The sequence below is a fragment of the Wyeomyia smithii genome, chromosome 2, assembly GCF_029784165.1.
Source record: "Wyeomyia smithii strain HCP4-BCI-WySm-NY-G18 chromosome 2, ASM2978416v1, whole genome shotgun sequence".
Classification (NCBI taxonomy): Eukaryota; Metazoa; Arthropoda; class Insecta; order Diptera; family Culicidae; genus Wyeomyia; species Wyeomyia smithii.
Window position 1 is genome coordinate 175,724,367 of NC_073695.1, and position 21,292 is coordinate 175,745,658.

The 21,292-nt window shown below is 38.8% G+C and overlaps 1 protein-coding gene across 1 annotated transcript in view; it reads right to left on the reverse strand.

The window, feature by feature from the left end:
- Positions 1-5,785: 5,785 nt before the first annotated feature.
- LOC129721818 (oxysterol-binding protein 1) overlaps positions 5,786-21,292 on the reverse strand; it is a 72,122-nt gene continuing 56,615 nt past the window's right edge. Inside the window, exons 7-11 of the mRNA XM_055674831.1 lie at positions 8,667-8,857; positions 8,344-8,600; positions 8,067-8,277; positions 7,369-8,012; positions 5,786-7,208 (exon numbers count right to left, since the gene is read on the reverse strand). Of these exons, the coding sequence (XP_055530806.1) occupies positions 6,998-7,208; positions 7,369-8,012; positions 8,067-8,277; positions 8,344-8,600; positions 8,667-8,857 (1,514 nt within the window). The 3' untranslated portion in view covers positions 5,786-6,997. The remainder of the gene's footprint in view (positions 7,209-7,368; positions 8,013-8,066; positions 8,278-8,343; positions 8,601-8,666; positions 8,858-21,292) is intronic.

A 21,292-nucleotide genomic window follows, 5' to 3' on the forward strand; every position in this document is an offset into this window, starting at 1 on the left:
AATCAGCGTCTAATTTCCATGTTAGGAGCGCGTGGGACATTAAACAGAGCTGAGACCATGATCCCTCGAAGAGACAGGGAGTTGGGGAAGACCCAACAAGCCACCTCGCAAAATATCAAATGCTCAGGGTGGCCAGCAGATTACCAATTTCAAATTCCCGTTTTTTCCCGATTTTCCCGGTTAGAAATTGGTGTTTTTCCCGGTTTTAAAACGCATACATATAAAGTTCAACCACGTTCATTCATTGACAAAATAAATTTGTGAGAGAATTTGGATTTTAATATGTATTATTATTTCATTTAAAACTCTCAAAAGGGATAACTACTTCGGCCAACATCTTTTTGCTGTTGATTTTTCGAATTTTTATTGCTGAGGAATGCAACTGCAAATCATTTTCTATCATTTCAAGCCTTGAGAAATTTCATCAATTGTTTTTAAGCTTTATTACGGATTTTGGCCTTATTCAGTGCTTATTTAAAAATAAAATATAAAATTTTTTAACTAAATTTCCCATTTCTGACATCATTTTCTCTTTTAAAACTTAATTTTGAATTGAATTGACTTTAAATTTTTATTGAATTGACTTTAAAAATTATTTTTTTTCTTGTTTTCTGATAACTTTTAATAGTCATTTTTAGTGAATGAGAGAAAACATTCTAGTAATTTTTCAGAGTTTTCAAAATATTTAGAGCACATTTTATTGACTCCGAATCGAGATAGTTTTTCGCCTTGCCTGGAACTGCAATGATAGCCGTTTCTGGCAATTTTGAATTTGTTTGAGAATACATTTTTGCCATGGGCGCAACTAAGGAAAATTTCTAGGGGGGGGCTAGTTTTCATACACTTCATTTAAAAAAATAGGAAAAAGAGTTACAATGCGCCTATTTAAAAACGCATAAAGTAGTGTCGTAACAGAAGACAAAACCACTTTGATCGGGAATAAATCTCCGTAGATGTATTGAATATCTTGATCATCTCTTTCAGATGACACTGATTCGATATTGAGGCAAACTAGGTTTAGTAAACGGCTGGGCAGTGCGTACCAGCAGTACACCCGTGCTAGTCGGCATAAAATAGATTCCAGTGTGGTCCAAGGCATAATGCCATATACTTAACTCCACGTGTAACCGACTGGAATACGAGCAACCATGAGAAGGTTGGGGAACCGGTGGGAACTTCGTAAAGCAGCATGCTAAAATAAACATACTACGAACAATCAAGAATTGAAAACGAACCGGAATTACCCGCAATGATCTAGTGACGAAATAAGGTCGACGATTAGAAGCACGGTACATGTAACAGTAGATCGCTTAACGCCTCGGATGCCGACCGGATTCTGCTGGATCAGCTAGAACTTCACCAGTTCGGCATCGTTGCGCTCCAGGAGCTTTACCGAAAAGGAGAGAAGGTACGGCGAATTCGTGGCCGCAGGGCACAATTTTACTAGAGCGACGACACAAACAATGAGCTGGGTACCGGTTTTATAGTGCTGGGCAGGATGCAGAGTCGTGCGATCAAGTGGCAGGCGTTCAGCGACACGTTGTGTTTGTTGAGAATAAAAGGCTGGCTCTACAACTACACCATCCTCAATGCCTACTGCCCTCACGAAGGACGTCCCGATATAGAGAAAGAAACGTTCTACGCACAGCTGGGGAAACTCTGCGTGGCTGCTCGCGTAGAGACATCAAGATCGTCATTGTGGACATGAACGCTCAGGTCGGTAGGGAAAACATATATAAGCCGGTGATTAGCCCGCACAGCCTGCACACCGTCACGAACGACAACGGCCAGGGATGTGTCAACTTCGCAGCTTCCCGCAGACGCAGTCCGCAGAACCCGCTTTCCCCAAAAAGACATTCTCGAAACCACCTGGAGATCACCTGACCAACGTACAACAAACCAAATTGACCATGTTCTCATCGACGGCTCTCTGGTGGGAATATTGGCATGACCACTTCGATCGAGTCTAGTGCGACGAAGTGAAAAGTTGACGATGTAGCTGATACGACCGGTAGTTCTCTACGGAATCGATACATCAACGCTTCTGGCCTCAACGCTTGGAGTTTTCGAACAGAAGATGCTGCGGACTATCTATTATGGAGTACAGACAGACGACGGATAATGGCGACAGTGCATGAACCATGAGCTGCACGCGCTACTTGGAGAGAACCCCGTTGCACAGCTGGCGAAAGCCAATAGGTTGCGGTGGGCCGGTCGCGTCGTAAGGATGCCGGACGATGATTTTGTGAAATCACTTCTCTTCAGCAACCCTGTGGACAAGGGGACGCAGCGTGCGCGATGGCTCGACCAGATCGAAAGAGACTTGCGGGTGATGAGACGTCAGAGGAACTGGCGAAACACAGCCCTAAATCGAGCAGCATGGCAACAACTCCTTGATACAGCATGAGCCACCACGGCGCTCGTCTTATTAATAAGGTAAGTAAGAGAGTTAGGTTTGAGAATCGATCCTGGGCACAGTACAAGTTCTCAGCCAATGAATGATGACTTCTCAATTTGTGTTGATTTTGATGCTCTGATAGGGGACGTATTTATATTGACTACAGTTATTCTCTTGGAAATTCTAGGGGGGGGGGGGCTTAAAACTTGCTAGGGGGGGCTGTAGCCCCCCTTAGCCCCCCCCCCCCCGTAGTTGCGCCCATGATTTTTGCACATCTGAATCCGCGTTCTAAATTTCCGAATTTTCAACAAAATGTTATTTTTATATTATAACAGAATTTTTTATGTTTTCGGTGCATTTCTGACTTTGAATTAAAATCTGATTGCTTACTTTTATCGAAGAACTTTAGAGAAATTTGAGCATATTTTTTATCTTTTTCTAGTCTCTGTAGACGGTTCATGGCAATTGTGAGCTGAATTATGAACAATTGTGTGTATTTCAAAATACTTCTTCCGCTTTCTTAAGGATCTCTTGAAGCTCAGTCATTGCCTCGACAATAAAGGACTAATTTGATACCATTGTTATCCTTACGTGGTATTTTTCCAGGTTTATTTTAAGCGAAAAATTTTCGCATTGGCCCTTATAGTTTTGATTTTTTTATTTGAAAAATAAATCTCTCTGATTTTAGAGGAGTATGCAAACGAGAAAAAAAAACAAAGACAGGCTCTGCATTTTTAACCCTCTACAATACTATTTCATAAATTTTGAATTGAATTTTGAATTATTTTCCCATTTCCGGTGGAGAAAAATCAGTTTTTACCTCAAGCAATGAACTTTAAACTTTTATTACTAATCAACTATATGCATAATTAACACAAACTGTATTGCATATTAAACATCAATCTATTCCCTAAAAATGCTGAATAGTATCGTCGTGCAAATTTTCAAGTATAATTGTTGAACTCAAATCAAAGTTTGAATGTCAGGTGATGCCATATGGCATCACCCGCCGGGAATAGGTTAGGTTACGATCATTTCTTTTTTTTGCCTATTTTCTGTCAGTCTATTTCCGACACTATTGTGTCAATCCCCGACACCCGACGAGGCGACTCCAACTAGAATCTTAACTAACGGCCCGTTGATTAACGGACCGGCACCAATGGCTTCAATTTCCCATGCGATAGAAGAATCCAGAGATTTTTCGCCGTAGAAAATCCCTGGAGGATTGATGTAGATCAGTTTTGGTTGAGTGTGAGTGGATAACGTCACCACACAACCATCGACACCTATGGCGTTGGTGGTTGGTGGAGGCGTTACTTGTTTTGGGTTTTAGATATTTTTTATCATAGTTCAGTTTTTGCCTATTTCAAGTTAAAATATAAAGCCTAATTGGAATCATTCGTGACTTCTCGGGCCTTCAAAATATTTTTAAGTAATTTGAAGTTTTAACCTTCCCTGGGTTTTGTAGGTTTTTGTTGGCGATTTGTAACCCACGATTCGAACCTTGCTTCTTTTTAAAGAATATTTTCACATCAATTATGAATAGTTCGGTACATAATTTTGAAACAAACTCAGACATAAATGACATTAGACGTTGATCCTGTAAAGTGATGATTGTTCTGATGTTTGATGGCCACTTACTGTTGAAGCCCTAATCAGTGCGAACGAGAAGGTAGCCAAATTAGAGAAAAACAATCGCAGCGAAAAGTTAGTGTACAGAACAATTGCGGGACAAGCGCTAGGATCCTATTGACTCTAACGGTCGTCTCTCTCAGCCGAGATTCTAACATATGACGACTGGCTTGTTACTCTAGCATCTTACCCCGTGACCAACTAAATGGTTCCTTGAGTCTTCCAGTGTTTGTGAGATGGCAGAAAATGTATAGCGTGTTGAACTTATACAACAGATCCGAGCATGTAGGGAATGGAAAATAATGTTTAAAAAAAAAACATGACAAATTTCCCGGTTTAGTATTGAAATTTCCGGCTTTTTCCCGGTTCATTTTCGAATTCCCGACTTTTTCCCGGTTTTCCAGGTTTTCCCGGTTCGCTGGCCACCCTGAATGCTGCAAATATCGAAAAAGTAAAACCGGATTGGAACAATCGGTACAGACCTTGTTGACGAAATAAGAACTACGATTGGAAACTCAGTACATAGAACTACAGATCGTTATGCTTTCACGACGACAGGTTCATATATGGTCGGCGTGCGAATAGACCGAACCAAGCGCCATTTTTTGAAAAAAATGAGTTTTTAAAACCAGTGGATGTTAAAATTGATAATCAATCTTACATGAAAAAAAAACGAAATCATTTCAACAGTTTGAAATGATGTTATAACAAAAATTGTATATAGCAGCTTGCAGAAAACATATGGGGTGATAGAACTTTAAACGCCGATCACTCGAAATAATATTTTTGGCGCTTGGTTCGGTCTGTCCGCACGCCGACCATATGATATATGATATATATCCACGCAAATTCGTAGAAATACAGGAACATTGCTGGACAGGACAGAAGGTATAGAAAAGTGGACAATTTACTCTTACAACATTACATTTACAATGTTACAATGAATGTGAATATGAAAAATAAAAATTTGGTTCATATCTCGAATAGGGGATTACTGTTCCGCTGCTCACTCGCCTTTTCCAAACGTTCGCTACAATACCATTTTCTTTGGTAGTTCTTCTTTATTTCGTCAAAGATATCCTTCTTCAGGTTGGCGTTACAACTCAATTGTATGGGCAAACATTTCTGGAGTCGTATGGAAAAACAAAAGAATGGACGAGAGGTTAGTATGATTATGATTATGGTTCATATATATATGGGTAGTTTTAATCATAATTATAATAAATTTAGATGAGTCAAGAAAAGTCGTAATTGAACTAAGATAAAGATAAAATATTGTCATTCTCAAGATAAAGGTGCTTATAACGGGAGTCACTTCACGGTAAAATCACTTTCACGCTCACTTCACTCTTTGAGACCTATTCTGCCGTTTCAATCATAGTAGTCCCATGTTGTACACAAAACTTATGCACGCTGGGACAACTATGCTTGGAACGGCAGTATTCCCGATTATTCCCGAGTAGCATTGGTAAATATTTCGAAAGACTTTTTGCATGCAAACCTGTGGTACTCTAGAGTAACCATGGTAAAGAGAGGGTTAAAATCGTGTTTCCATGTTAGCCTGATATAACGATTCTAAAAAGCTAACCCTGCTGATCTACTCCGACGATGTTCACTCCGACAAACAACACGTACGCGGATTAATTCACGCAGATGACGAGATGCAAACTTGTCATTGCTTGAAATATTTTTTCGGTATATAGGAAGCACCATCAACACGTGAGAGTGATATTAGCTGCATTAACGAGTCTCAAATTGAATTAAAACATTTTGCTGTCTTTACTCAATAATTTCGTAATCAATAGCTTCATAAGCGTAACAACTAGTAATCTTTAACCTATTATATTTTCTCTGTGTATGTTCTCCTTTTCTGACAGTTATAGCGAGTTTGCCTGTATAATTATATTGTTTGCCATCAGAATAGCCATAATTTACTATTTTCGTTTAATTCACATGTTTAGTCGAACGGAGATTTAGTGTGGTTCGTTCTGTGTGTGTGAAGTTGTATATGTCGGTAGTTAATTTGTCAAATCAATTTTATCATAACTATTTTATCTAGGTTGGCGCAATAGTTGTTTAGATTTCACGATTGATAAGCTTTCTAACGGGTAGCTAATTCTTTGAAAAATCGAATGAATCGAAAAAAGTCAGCGGCGTTGGTTTTTTTCTTAGAAACAATAGGCCATACAAAAATGTGATTTAATGTTAACTGTGATTTTAAATAAACATAACTTATTATAAGATATATTTCCAATCACATTTGAATATTTTCCAAAAACCGAGGTATTTACTACAGCCTTTGCACCGATTTAAAACCTTATTATAAAACTCATTTTTTACTACGATTACCAAAACTATTTGTGATTCAATTTGCAGTTATTTTTTGTATAGTATACTACCAATGTATTTTGCTAGTAGCAATAGTAATATTTCAGGTAAAGTTATCCCAAAATTTAATAGGTTAGTTCCCAAAGAGAGTGTCACAATTATCAAATAGATGCTATCATATAAATGGAGACCACATGTTAGGAGTCTCCAATGCGCCTTCTACATTTTGCGTTGCTTCTTATATCCTTTGATTACCGTAGCACATGGGTTTCTAACTAGATTTCTGATTGTTACTATTATAGGACTGTAAAACCGAGTTTTTGGTAAAAAATAACAAAAAACAAAAACAAAATAAATATATGCAACTGAATATTCGCATTCTTCATTATTTTTACTTGCAGTGAACTAATAAACCTATTGCCATTCGAACCTTTAAAGCAATATGCTGAGTTTCACATCAATTGAACATCATTAACAGGAGGATAAAATAACTATTCACTTGTTCATTCGATTTCGACCGCACCCACCTATTTACTCAAACAAAATGATTGCAACGATTGAGTGAACGATTGAAATATCTCTAGCTGAAAGTAAAAGTTTACTGGATCCACCGAAAGCTTAAGTGTACTTGGCAGAGACCTAGAAAATATCCGGACACTTTGACCAATCTTGCTTAGCTTTGCAGTCCCAGTAAGTGCCTTTGTACACGTGCACCAGATTATCGGTACCCTCCTCTTTCTGCTTGCTGAACCAAATAGGTTCGTATGGCGGATAAGGACGTCCTGCTGCGGCTGCATGTTCGGCCTCTGCTTCTCGTTCACGTCTCCGTGCTCGTTGCTTTTCTTCCAGTCTATAAGTTTTCAAGTGCAAAAATAAAAAAAAGGTTATATGTTACTTATTTTTCGATAAACAATTATTGTTACAAAAACCGCTAAGAAATAAGTTAACACAACATAAAAAAATGATATAGACTCAAGTAATAAAAACTAATTAGATAGATGGTTAGGTACCTTAATTTTTCTTCGTTACTATCATTCCATTTGCCATCCTCCATCAGTCGCTGATCTGGCCGCAGCCGAGAATCTGTCGGAGCAACGTCTGGTTCGGGCTCATTCAGCTGACAGGCAAGCGAAGTAAAATTGTAGATTTTTTCACAGTCGTTCGGTGGCAATCGCCGAGTCCATGCTGCCTTGAAATTGCCCGTTTTGTAGACAGGATTTTCCACCGATCCGCTGGTTGATGTTACCGGCGCGATTTCTATTTTGCTATCCCAGGTGCCGCTGATTACCCACTTAACCTGACTGGCATTGTCCATCACCACTCCCTTGACCCTACGCTGCGTATCTCGCGTAAAGTACGAGTAGGGGATGTACTTCAAGTGGCATTTGACTCCACGCGCGTTTTTCTCACCAAAAATTTCCATGTCACCGTGATTATCTACCCACAATTTTCCAACTATGATGTTATGCACCGTTGTCGTCACCTTGCGCCAGGTAAATTTGTTACCAGTGTTAAGAAATTCTACGTGAGCATAGCCAAGAGGAACAATTTGTATGTATTTGCCACGAAACTTTGAGGTCATTGTGAATTCCTGCCAGCATCTCCATCCACGGCCTTCGCAGTACTGCGCCGCCATTGGTGGATGATGAGATACCTATTAAACGAAGCTAATGTACCAATCAGTAGAAGAAATATGAATCGAATGTACCTGTTCGTTAATACATCTCCACCCGAGATCATCTGTTCGGTCGCATTCATAAGTTTCCCCAAGCAGAGGATTGAAAGGTTTGCCGGTACGATTACTCGTTGTTGAATAGCTTGAAATTGTAAATGCTGTTACGTACGCTAGTTGTTCACATGTGTCCTTACATTGGGCGGCTTTATCTAGGATTTCTGAATACTCGAAATCTTCTGTTAATCTAGAGAAGGACAAAAAAACTATCAGTATAAAAAGTCATTTCAGAAATAGTGGAAGAAAATTTTACCTTTGAAGCATCGATAACGGTTCGTTAAAGTTAACTGGCATAGGAATTTTAGACAGATCTTTACCGATACAGTTCTTTATTATGGACCACAAATTCAGTGGATAATTGGGTTTTTCCGGGACTCGGGTCCGTCGTTTACGTACTGTTTTTGTGGACTGGTTGTTATTGGAAAGCGTTGGTGTTAGTGCTTGATTGCTATTTACAGATATTCTATCCGTCACGTCCATATTGTCTAGGTTATCGGTGACTACTAATACCTGCTCAGATAGAAGGAATGACTATTAGAACATCGCTTCGAAAGCTTAGCATAATCAATGACGTACTTGCTGCGTTTCACTGTTGCCTTCCTCGCCCTCCGAGGAACTACCCGTAGCGTCGTTGGAATTACGACGATGGTGAGCGACCGGAATTTTTAGTATGAACGAACTCTCCTCTTGTGAAGCGACGGAACCACCCTCTTCTTGTGCATCATAGAACTCATTCTCTTCGTCGTCGGAGGCTGAAATTGTTGCGTCTGCAAATAGAAAATCAACAAACCAAAACTAAATGAGTATTCAACAACACAAAGATAGAGTAGAATAGATTAAAAATTGCTGGGAGTTAGAATTTATAAATATGGCAGCACATGGATAATAAGAGTGCAGTATAAAACAAAAACTTTAAATATCTGAAGCTCTTTATCAACCAGCCACGTGCGCGAATAACGAACCTCACTATAAGAGATTGCATTCAAAACTCTCAGGTCTACTAATAACTAACCGCAAACTAAAACAAAACGATATTTTTATCACTCGTATACGAGATAATCTTCCGCTGTTGAGACAATTTATTAGAGCCCCTGACTATGATGAATCAGATTGCACTCAGTGCACCTAGCAGCTGGCGAGGCCGTGAAAATCACGTTTATTTAACTTGAGACATAGCGAATATGCCGACGTCTACACAATGAAACAGTTAAATTGCATCACATAAGTTCTCGAATGGAACCACTGCAATGACTTTAGGTGACATCCATTAAGTACGTCACGCAAATATTGATTAAAGTGCCCCCCCTCTCCCCTCACCCATTTACGACCTCTCCAGGAGAAGTACGTCACGTTACAGCAACCCCCCTCCCCTATAAAAAAATTAATCCGGGAATATCCTGCCCAAAGTGCCTGCCAGTAGGTCTCGAGGTTCAATACCGACCTAACAAGTCAGTCGTTGTAAGTTGGAATCTAGCGCTAGCCCCGCAATTGTTTTGTACCTTAACAAAGTTGGCTGCGAAGTTTGTATCAAATAAACATATGGTCAAAAAGGTTTAAAAAGGAAATTAATATCTTCGGTTATGTTTCAGCAGCCTTAGATATGTGGACGCTTCTTTCATATCCATGTGATTTGTATGCATCAACGCGTACAGATTCTGTACTGTACAGTTTTTGTGATAAAGTACAGATTTTTCAAATGGCTAGTAAAGATTAGACTAAACTTTGTAACAAAATTAGTAACGATACAACCCAAATAACAAAACTGGTTTCATCGAAGTTTTATAGCGCTGTTTTGGCTGCATAAAGCGCTATAAAACTTTGATAAACTTGAACAAACATCGTTGAAGTTGTTTTTCACAGGTTTACGAACAAATTTTTGTTGGAAATAGTACAAATGACAGACCCATTTGGGGAATCTCGACTTTCTGCTGATACCTTGAAGCAACCAGTTTCAGAAGAAATTTGCTATTATTGTTTTTGGCTAATTAGTTTTATTTCGATTTTTAATCAAAAATTTTTGAATTAAAAGGAGGTAAACTACTTCTACTGATCAAGAATATTTTAATAATACAAATAAACTTGAATAGTATACTCACCAAAAAAAAACTTGTCCACAGCGTGGCATTCAACGTCGAAGCAAATTTATAGAATCTTGAATTCATGATACTTGCTTGAAATTTTTGGAAAGCTGACATTTCTAGCTACAGAGCTAATTTGAAGAGAAAAGGTAAGCGTAACGATTGTCGCATTGCGTTTATTTAATCAATGCATTATGTATTCAAGTGTATCGATTGCCTAGTACATTTCTCTGCGTTTAATCGACTGACTATTTGTTAGTCTCGTGGGTACGAGAGCTTTGGTTAGTAGAATAATTAATTCGCGTGTCTCATTGTTGCTTCACATTTGGATAGTCCACGAGTCGGCCCGCATGAATATTAATTCCCAAACCAGACAGCTATATTGATAAAAAATACAAACAGCTAGTGATGGTCAAAGTCATTCGACATCTATTTATTTTGATGGATTCGAACAATTGTAGAAAATCTATCTCTAATAAAGTTTCTGCGATTTCTAGCTCGTTCAAATGACTAGAAAAAGTAGTACATTTGATTATTTAAAATTGATACAGACGCGTAACCGAGCGAGGGCAGAGAACCGAAGTAACGCAAAAATACTGAGGTAGCCATTGACCGGATCCTGCCGACCAAAGTGGCCGGCGCAAAGCAAAGCCTTGGTGCTACATTCCGATTCGGAACTTGACCTTTTGTTTATTTATACACAGATTTCGCAGCCGATTGTTTAGTGTACAGGACAATTGCGGGGCTAGCGCTACGATCCTATTGACACTAACAGTCTCTCCCGAGCCGAGACTCGAACCTACGACGACTGGCTTGTTAGGCCAGAATCGTACCTCTGGGGAAGTGGCCGACGCATTGTAGTCCAAAAGGACAAAAAGTATAACTTAATGCATTAGTACCTTTACTTTGCCCTAGATTAATGATGTCTTCGAAATAATTGTTTGAATTCGCCGCAAAATCTCGAAGTGTCGGAAAGTTGTTCCTAGTTTACTATATTGAGAATAAAAAAATTAACTTTTTGTGTTAAAAAAAGGAATATTCTATTCGAAAAATTTTAGGAACATGTATATAGAATATGTGATAAGAATATTTTAAAGGAAATTACTTCCAATTTTTTTTTGATTTTCAGTTTTTTTTTTGATTTTCAGCTCGTTTCGCAGGCGGAAATTACACTGATATTGATTCTTTTTCAAAAGCATTCAGCAGAAATGATTAAAAACCTTTAGAAAATGAACTGTTTTTACGCGAATTTCAGAATTTATGTGGTTTTTCACGTGCTACGTATACCCCGCGGTTGATCTCTGTGGTTGATTTCCGGCCTCTGGGTATCATTCAGATCCGGGAAGTACCATAATAGTTGACCTTTTTTGACTGTTTTCCAGAAACCGGAAGTAGCCATCGTGGAATCCAAAATGGTGCCTGTGGTCGGACTCAAGCATCTGGAAATCATCCTGCTTCTGGAAATACACTGGGGTCTTATTTTACGCGGTTAGTCGTACCGCGTTAGAAAAATCCGCATATAAAAAACCGCGTAATTTGAAAAAATCGCGTAAAAACACCATTCAATAAAAAGATCCGATTAAAAATAATAGCACGTGAGTGAATATAAACTTGAAAAATGATATAAAAATGGTACCAAAACACACAGAAAATGAGTTTATAGTGCTTCCAAAATGAAAGTTCAAGTGAAGTGAAGACAATAACTTTTTTATAGTGATTTTGCCATATTTTTAAGCTTCCGTTCCTTAATCGGAAGTTAATCGCAACAACCCTAACTCGTATCGTTATACAATTATTAATGTATTTTTGTTGCTTTTTTCCGAATTTACGGAAATGGTCTATTATTTGATAATAACAGCAAATTTATTAAAAATATGCATTATTTATATTGATAAAACAGAAAATCTTATTGTCAAGTGTGAACCATACGATAGATTTTTTACTTATACTAAACTTATTTGATACCGCGTAAAAATAATCTTCCAAATCGCGTGAAAATAAGCCGTGTTATTTACTTAAATTGAATAATATTTGGTCACTCTAGACTGTTTCTCAGAAACTGCAAGTCGCCGCCTAAATTTTGATAATATGTATAAGGCAATATTTTGCCATTTTGGGTTGTATTCAGACAACTGAAAGTAGCCATCTGGATTTAAAATGGTGACTGATGTTGGATTTTATTCTTTTATTTTATTTTATTCGATGAATTTCATATCATGTATAGAATAATTTAAATAAATTTATAAAAAAAAGTTTCCATTACTGACCCAAACAATCCCAAACTTGCAGGAAGTCGATTGGTTTTGTGTCCGATTGGTGCCTTATATTTAAAACTTGTAGGAATATTTTTTGCATTTTTCTCTCTAGAGAGCTCAGCAATGCTTTATTGAGGGGGGGGGGACCCTACTCTAGAAGGTCGAAAAATCATGAATTTTCATATTTTTTTTGGCTGTCTAGAGTAAAGTAAAGTGTTTGGCTATTTTAGCTATTGATTAAGGTATATTTGAAGATGTATTCTCCATGTCGTGAATGTAAATATAGTGAGTATTACACTGTTGGCAGCTGGGAACGTGGATGCTCTCTCTAAATCAGTACCTAACTGGTGGTAAGTTTTTCTCAGCTTCTAGTAGACCGATCGGGCTGAAATTTTTTTTCAGTATATAGAAACATATTATCTATCTTGTTACGTAGCCATTTTTGAAAATTCCAAAAATTGCCAAAATGGCGGTCATTTTAGTAAAAAAATTGTTTTTTTCATTCACTATTCAATCACTATTTAAAATATCATAAAACATTGAAAAACTCAGATATCAAAAAACGGCTACGTAACAAGTTAGATAATCCATTTTTACATGTTAAAAAAAAATTCAGCAAAATCGGTTCAGTAGATGCTGAGAAAAATTTACCATTTCGAGAGAAACGCTGCTTACAGCGTAATCCTCACTATATTTGTATCCAGAACGTGCAAAATATATCTTCAAATATACCTTAATCAATAGCCACAATATCCGAACACATCACTCTACTCTAAGCGTCCGAAAACAAAAATACGAAATTTTATTATTTTTCGACTTTCCAGAGTAGGGTCCCCCCTTAATGCAGGCACGTCTCGTTAAAGTATACCATTTTGGATGCTTACCAACTTTATTCAATTAATTAATTCGATATATTTGACTTAAAACAGAACTGTGGTGGTTCAAACATTTCGTTATATTTTCGACTTAAAAAGGTCTTTCTCTACGCGGGCCCATACAAATTTGGAACGCATCCCACGCGTAAAAAAGACCATAGTGTATTCATACAAATTCAAAATGCAATGTGCCAAACGCAGAAAAAACTTTCTATTTATTTACGTCAATCATAGTAGACTACATCTTAAAACTATTGCTAACATCACAAATATAGTTATCTAATTATAGTGTTCATTTTTTTCTAAGAGCATTTCTCGGCATCGTTAAATCAATAACTTCACAATATTTATTAAATAGACTCATCATACTATTAACTGGCCCGGCCATGGCATATTCTGTTCTATAAGAATTTAATACAAAAATTTTTCGTGTTCTTAATGAGCGTGTAGGAGCATAAAAGTTTAGTTTTCCTAGCAAATTTACCGAACATATGCGTTGTGAAACTAAATCGTTGACAAGAGTTACCGAAGCAATTTCTCTTCTTTTTTCAAGCGTTTCTATATTAATGAGCATGCAACGCGATTCATAACAAGGGAGAGGAAATGAGTTCCAACCTAGTTTTCTTAGTGCATATAACAAAAACTGTTTTTGTACGGATTCGATTCTATTGGAATGAACGTCTTGATAAGGCGACCAAACAACACTACAGTATTCTAAAATAGATCTAACATATGTAACAAAAAGAGTTTTTATAGTATACGGGTTTACGAAATGATAACTGAATTTTTTCATAAAACTCAGCATACTGTTGGCTCTATTGATGATCGTATTGTAGTGATCAATGAATGTTAACTTAGAATCCATAATCACTCCTAAATCTCTAATTTGATAACACCTTTCTACAATTTGATGTCCAAGAGTGCAACTGGAATGTTCAGGATTTCTCTTCCTTGTGTAGGATATAATATTGCATTTCTTTACGTTAAGATCAAGAAGACTTTTTTTACACCAAACGTAGAAAATGTCAACCTCTTGTTGGAATTGTTGGATGTCTGATTTGTTTCTTATTTCCATGTACAATTTCATGTCATCGGCATATATCAATACTTTGAGACGATTCAACACAAGGGTAACGTCATTAACAAATAAAATGAAGAGCAAAGGGCCTAAATGGGAGCCTTGTGGAACTCCAGATGTCACTTTTACTGGTACAGAGAGGTGTCCCTTAAACCTAACCGTTTGTGTCCTATTCGTCAAATAAGATTCAATCCATCTAAGTAGCTCTGTTTTAAATCCCAGTTTTTTTAATTTGAACATAAGCATGGAAATATCTACTCTGTCAAAAGCTTTGCTAAAATCCGTGTATAGGGTTTCCACGAAGTAGCCTCTGTCCATAGACGCAAGAGAGAAATCAACAAATTCAAGTAAGTTGGTAGCCGTAGACCTTCCTTTGTAAAAACCATGTTGGTTACACGTTATGCGGTTCTTTACCTGATTAAATATTTTTTGGTTTACGATAGCTTCAAAAAGTTTGGGGATACATGATATTATTGCAATGCCACGAGAATTTTTGATGTCAAATCTCTTACCTGACTTGAAAATCGGCATAAGAGAAGATTTTTTCCAGACTGATGGAAATTGTCCGGACGTAAGGGATAAGTTGAAAAGCCAAAACAATGGTTTTACGAAAACAGGAGCAAGATTTTTCATAAGTGAGGGTGGAATTCCATCTGGTCCTGGACCTTTTGAAGCATCCAGTTCTTTTAGTGTTGCGAGGATTTCTTGAACAGTTATTTGTTTAACAGATACGTTATTTATTTGTTCATGCAAGTGCGAAAAGTACTCAAAGTCCCTGACTTCGTCGCTATTTTTATAAACGGTTTGAAAAAAACTCGCAAACTTATTGCAGATTTGCTTTGAGTCAGTACTGGCAAAGTCTTCATATTGCATGCGAGAAGGGAAGTTATTAGACTTCATTTTATCGTTTGCAAATTTAAAAAACTGTTTTGGGTCTGATTTAATGTTATTTTCTACCCTTGTGTTGTAATTCTCATACGCTATAGATATTTTGGTATTCAGTTTATTACATATGTTCAGATATCTGTCTAAATTTCCTTGGTCTTTAAGTTTTTTGTAAGTTTTATGAGCTTTTTGTTTCCTATTCTTTAAATTTTTAATTTCTCTGGTAAACCAAATGGGATCTTTTGAGCTAGCCATTTTCTTTTTTGATTTTGGTACAGTTGAGTCTAAAACTCCGTACAGTGATGATAAAAAATTATCAAACGATTTGTTCATATCTGTTTCATTTTTTAGAAATGACTGCCAGTCGATGTCAGTTAATTTACGATTGATTAGTTCAAAATTTGCTTTAGTGAAGCCATATTTATATTCAGGCTCATGATCAGAGGGTCGTAATCTCTCGGTATCAATCATTAGCGAGTACTCAATTGCAGTATGAAATTTTTCATTTTTCCATAGGGGATATTCTGCTTTGTCAACACTAAAATCTTCCGTGCAATTGGTGAATAAAAAGTCTAAGAAACAGTTTTGCTCATTCCGGATTGAGTTTACCTGATTTAATCCAAGTTGACCAAATCCGTCAAAAATAAATTGCAGAGTTTCGTTTTCTCCTACTACAGGAAGTAAAAGCGATTCATTATCATAATTTACAATAAAATCAGCATCATTTTGATTGAAATCTCCATATATATGAATTTTTGAGTTAGTGTTGGACTCATCATTCACTAATTCTACCGTCCTTAAAATTTTTTCATATGATTGCTTTTTGGCAAAGTGGGGTGGAAAGTAAACAGATACGAAAATATGGATTTCACCCTTCAACAGAACTCTTCCAATTAGGCATGTTTCTGGGTTATGATTTACTCAGAATCATGCTGAACCCCAACAGCCACAAGTACTCCTCCACCTGATTTCTCATCAGATACTGATAAATCACGATCGCTCCTGAACACAATAAAGGAACTGTTGAAAACTTCTTCACTTTTAATATCTTCGTTCCAGTTCGTTTCCGTTGCTAAGATGATTGAGTATGAACATCCACTTATTCTGTTATTAATGTGATTGATTTTGAGTGCACTGCGCATCCTGTTGAAATTTTGAGCATAAATCAAAACTTCACTGACTACTGGCGTTGTTTTTTTCTATCTCTGAGCGTCACTGATTTTGAAAACACGAATGCTTGCAATAACATCCATCACACGGCAAACTTATTGACCTAAAATTGTTGTTATTGTTGTGGCCACTAGCCAAATGGTAAGGATACGGTACAGCTGAAGAGGTCCCAGGAATCATCATGTTGAACGGGCGCGTTGAGGCAGTAGGTGTGAAGGAGGATGATTCATAACTTGCCGGGTACGGATTCAGTTCTTCACCACGTTGGAAAGGAATGAGCTGAAGATTGGGTGGAGGTCGGAAAAACTGGTCCTTCGCTGCAGCGAGAAGCACACGGTCAGGCGGTAGTCGGTTGTAATTTTTATTGAGGTTGCGATTGTAATTCTGGTTGTTGTTATAGTTACTATTGTTGTTATTATTATTGTTGTAGTTGTTATTGTTGTTGTTGTTATTGTTGCTGTTGTTTTTGTTGCGATTATTGTTGTAGTTGTTGTTATTGGTGTTGCGGTTGTTGTAGCGGTTGTTGTTGTTTCGGTTGTTGTTGTTATTGTTGTTGTTATTGTTGTGAGTATTGTTATTGGTATTGTTAAGGTAAGCCTGTTTCCGTCGGTTCCTTCGTTACCTGGCTGCTTCTGCATTCTTTTGCTGCTGCATCCGACGCTTTTTTCGTTCGTCATAGTCGGTCCAATCCGGTTTCCAAATTCTTTTACTGCCTATGAGGCGCCATCCTGATTTGTCAGCATTTTCTGCATGAAGTTCAGCTTGCAAACTTAGAAGTGTTTCAGATGGAGCTTTAATATTCTGATTAACAGCGCTTTTCAATTCGTGCTCTAGATTCAATATCGCATTACCGAGAGATTTCACTCACGGGCGCAACTACGGGGGGGCTAAGGGGGGCTACAGCCCCCCTAGCAAGTTTTAAGCCCCCTCTAGAATTCCCCAGAGAATAATTGTAGTCAATATAAATACATTCCATACTTCCTATCAGAGCATCAAAATCAACACAAATTGAGAAGTCATCATTCATTGGCTTAGAACTAGTACTGTGCCCAGGACCGATTCTCAACCCTAGCTCTCTTACTTACCTTACCAATAAGACGAGCGCCGTGGTGGCTCGTGCTGTATCAAGGAGTTGTTGCCATGCTGCTCGGTTTTGGGATGTGTTTCGCCAGTTCCCCAGACGTCTCATCACCCGCAAGTCTCTTTCGATCTGGTCGAGCCATCGTACACGCTGCGCCCCCTAGTCCACAGGGCTGCTGAAGAGAAGTGATTTCACAGGATCAACGTCCGGCATCCTTACGACGCGACCGGCCCACCGCAACCTATTAACTTTCGCCAGGTGTGCAACGGGGTTCTCTCCAAGCAGCGCGTGCAGCTCGTGGTTCATGCACTGTCGCCATTATCCGTCGTCTGTCTGTCGCACTAGACTCGATCGAAGTGGTCATGCCATTACTCCCACCACAATTGGTGTGTGCGTCAATTTGGTTTGTTGTACGTTGGTCAGGTGATCTCCAGGTGGTTTCGTGGATGTTTTTTTGGGGAAAGCAGGTTCTTCGGACTACCAGTCTGCGGGAAGCTGTGAAGTTGACGCATCCCTGGCCGTTGTAGTTCGTGACGGTGTGCAGGCTGTGCGGATTAATCACCGGCTTATATATGTTTTCCCTACCGATCTGAGGGTTAATGTCCCCAATGACGATCTTGATGTCTCTACGCGAGCAGCTATCGTAGAGTTTCCCCAGCTGTGCGTAGAACGTTTCTTTCTCTATATCGGGACGTCCTTCGTGAGGGCAGTAGGCATTGAGGATGGTGTAGTTGTAGAACCGGCCTTTTATTCTCAACAAACACAACGTGTCGCTGAACGCCTGCCACTTGATCGCACGACTCTGCATCCTGCCCAGCACTATAAAACCGGTACCCAGCTCATTGTTTGTACCGCCGCTCTGGTAAAATTGTGCCCTGCGGTCACAAATTCGCCGTACCTTCTCCCCTTTCCTGTAAAGCTCCTGAAGCGCAACGATGTCGAACTGATGAAATTCTAGCTCAGCGGTTCTCAAACTTTTTTTGTCCGCGTACCCCTTGGCGATACTTTTCATATCGATTGTACCCTCTGGCTTGGAATGTTCTCGCAGAGTGGGAAAGTGTATTGTTAGATCATGCCGTGGTAGTCTAGTTCAAGTTTAAAATTCAACTATCGTCGTATGTTTGATTGCTACAGTCAGATTCAGAGCAAGATTGAACGACAAATGAAGTATTACAAAAAAAAATTCTTTATCCGCCATTGCTGAGTTTTCTTTCACGTACCCCGTGAAGGCTTCTGAGTACCCCCAGGGGTACGCGTACCCAAGGTTGGGAACCGCTGTTCTAGCTGATCCAGCCGATTCTGATCGGCACCCGGAGCGTTAGGCGATCTACTGTTACATGTACCGAGCATCTAGTCGTCTTTATTTCGTCGCTAGATCATTGCCGGTAATTCCGGTTCGTTTTCAATTCTTGATTGTTCGTAGTATGTTTATTTTAGCATGCTGCTTTAGTCTCGCGACGGGGCCGCCGTCTTGGGTGTAGAGGCGAAACACCGCATTTCATAGTTCACCGTCCACTTCGGATCAGTCGCTGTTCGAGCCGCCCCCATCCTGGAAAACAGACGCTCAGACAAGGGGAACAACTACCGCTTCCCTGCCAGCATACGACCAAGTTCCCACCGGTTCCCCCATCTTCTCTTGGTTGCTCGTATTCCAGTCGGTTTCACGTGGAGTTAAGAATACGGCATTATGCCTTGGACCACACTGGGATCTATTTTATGCCGACTAGCACGGGTGTACTGCTGGTACGCACTGCCCAGCCGTTTACCAAACCTAGTTCGCCTCAATGTCGAATCAGTGTCATCTGAAAGAGATGGTCAAGATATTCAATACATCTTCGGAGATTTATTCCCGATTCAAGTGATTTTGTCTTCTGTTACGACACTATTTCATGCGCTTTCAAATAGGCGCATTGTAATTCTTTTTTCTATTTTTTTTAATGAAGTGTATGAAAACTAGCCCCCCCTAGAAATTTTCCTTAGTTGCGCCCATGATTTCACTTCAGATAAAACATTCTCTTTTAACAGATTAGACGCTTCCTCTGCGGTGTGCGATAGAGCCGAGCTGTGTTCAGTGCAGTGTGCTGCCATATTCACTGCGACAGAGCTCAGGTCGTGCACTTCTTTAGCAATGCGCTTCAACTCCCTTTCTAAGTAGTCTGTAAGATCTTTTACATACTTATCAATACGAACCCTCGTTGCCTCAGAAGAAATGTTAAGGAGGGTCGTCAAATGGTTTTTTATGTCCACGAGATTATTTGATTTCATATTGTTAGTGGCTCCGATGTCCCGCGATAATGTTGACACCGCATTTTCAATTTTTGTTGTTGTGTTGAGGTTGACCACTGACACAGTTTCTTTGATTTGTTGTTCCATATCGGAAAACAACGCACCCATTACACTAAGTTTGTTTATGTCAGCAGCAATGCGCTGGTTGGCATCGACCAATTCTTTTTGCTGCTTTAGAATCACCTTTTGTTGCTCCGCTAGCGTTTTCACCTCAAATGACGTAGAGACTAACGATTGGCATTCCTCGCAGCACGGAAGCAAGAACGAAGTTGGATCTACCGTAAGTTGGTCGACTTTTTTAATGCGGACAGAGCTACGGGTCACTGGTATTCCAACACACGTTGCATGAAACTTCCGGGTACATCCGAATTTTTGGCACAAATTTCGCAGACCTTGCTCATGTTGACGTTAATTGCACAACAATCGTAAAACCGGCACAAAAATCGACACAGAAAAATACAAACAAACAAACAATAATGAACAAAGAATAGCTTAGTGCGCGCGAGGTCAGGAGCGACTTGAAAACACGTCCGCACTGATTGACGATTTAAACTGTAATCGAATCCCGATGAATCAAGAGTTATTTGGGGCCTTTAGTGTATTTATCTTAATTCTGCGTTTGAGAAGCTCTAAAAACATGTACAAAATGCGTTCAATTTTATTGCTGACTTTTTACTAAGGCGACGTCCGTAAACTACGTAGCACAAAAACCCACATTTTTGACCCTCACTCCCCGTGTGTAGCAGAACGTAACGCCACCACCTACCCCCGCCAGAGAAATTACGTATCGCAGTAGAAAAATTTGCTTAATAAAAATGCTCCTTTTTCGAGTAAAATTACGACCTGTCCAGAGATTTTTCGTTACGTAACGCTGATCTTACCTCCCAATTCGTACCGCTCAAGGGTACCCCTCTTCTTCCTATGAGCATTACGTAATTCATGGATGCCGCCTAATTGAACAGCTATGATAAAGAATATTTTGCATGCAAGACAGCATTTTTTTTTATTCAACCACTGTTTTGTCTGCCTCTGCCAGCTAGCCTACGAAGAGTAAATAAAACCTATTCGTTTAATGTTTTCAAATATTGCTAGTCACATAGACCAGGAAGTTCGGTTGATAGTCATAGCTAACTAAAATGCACCAAGCGTAGAAATAATCACTGCTTATTAGTACATGGATGTGATTTTTTTTTGGAAAAATGAATCAGCAAACTCAAACCCAGGTGGGTTTGGCATAAATCTAAAACAAATGAGATTGAACTAGTTATCTTTGGTGTGACCAGGTTATGTGACAGAAACAGCAACTGAATTTCCGTGTATATTCAAAACGATTGGAAATTACCTGCATGCTTAGGAAGTATAAAGCTGCTAATCATATATCATAACGTTAAGTATTGTTGTATGCCTAAATTGCGAGCACGCAAAGCATGCACACTATTGCTACTTGAGCAGCGTTTAGAGTTGTATTAGTCTTCGATGGCAATATTTTACAAA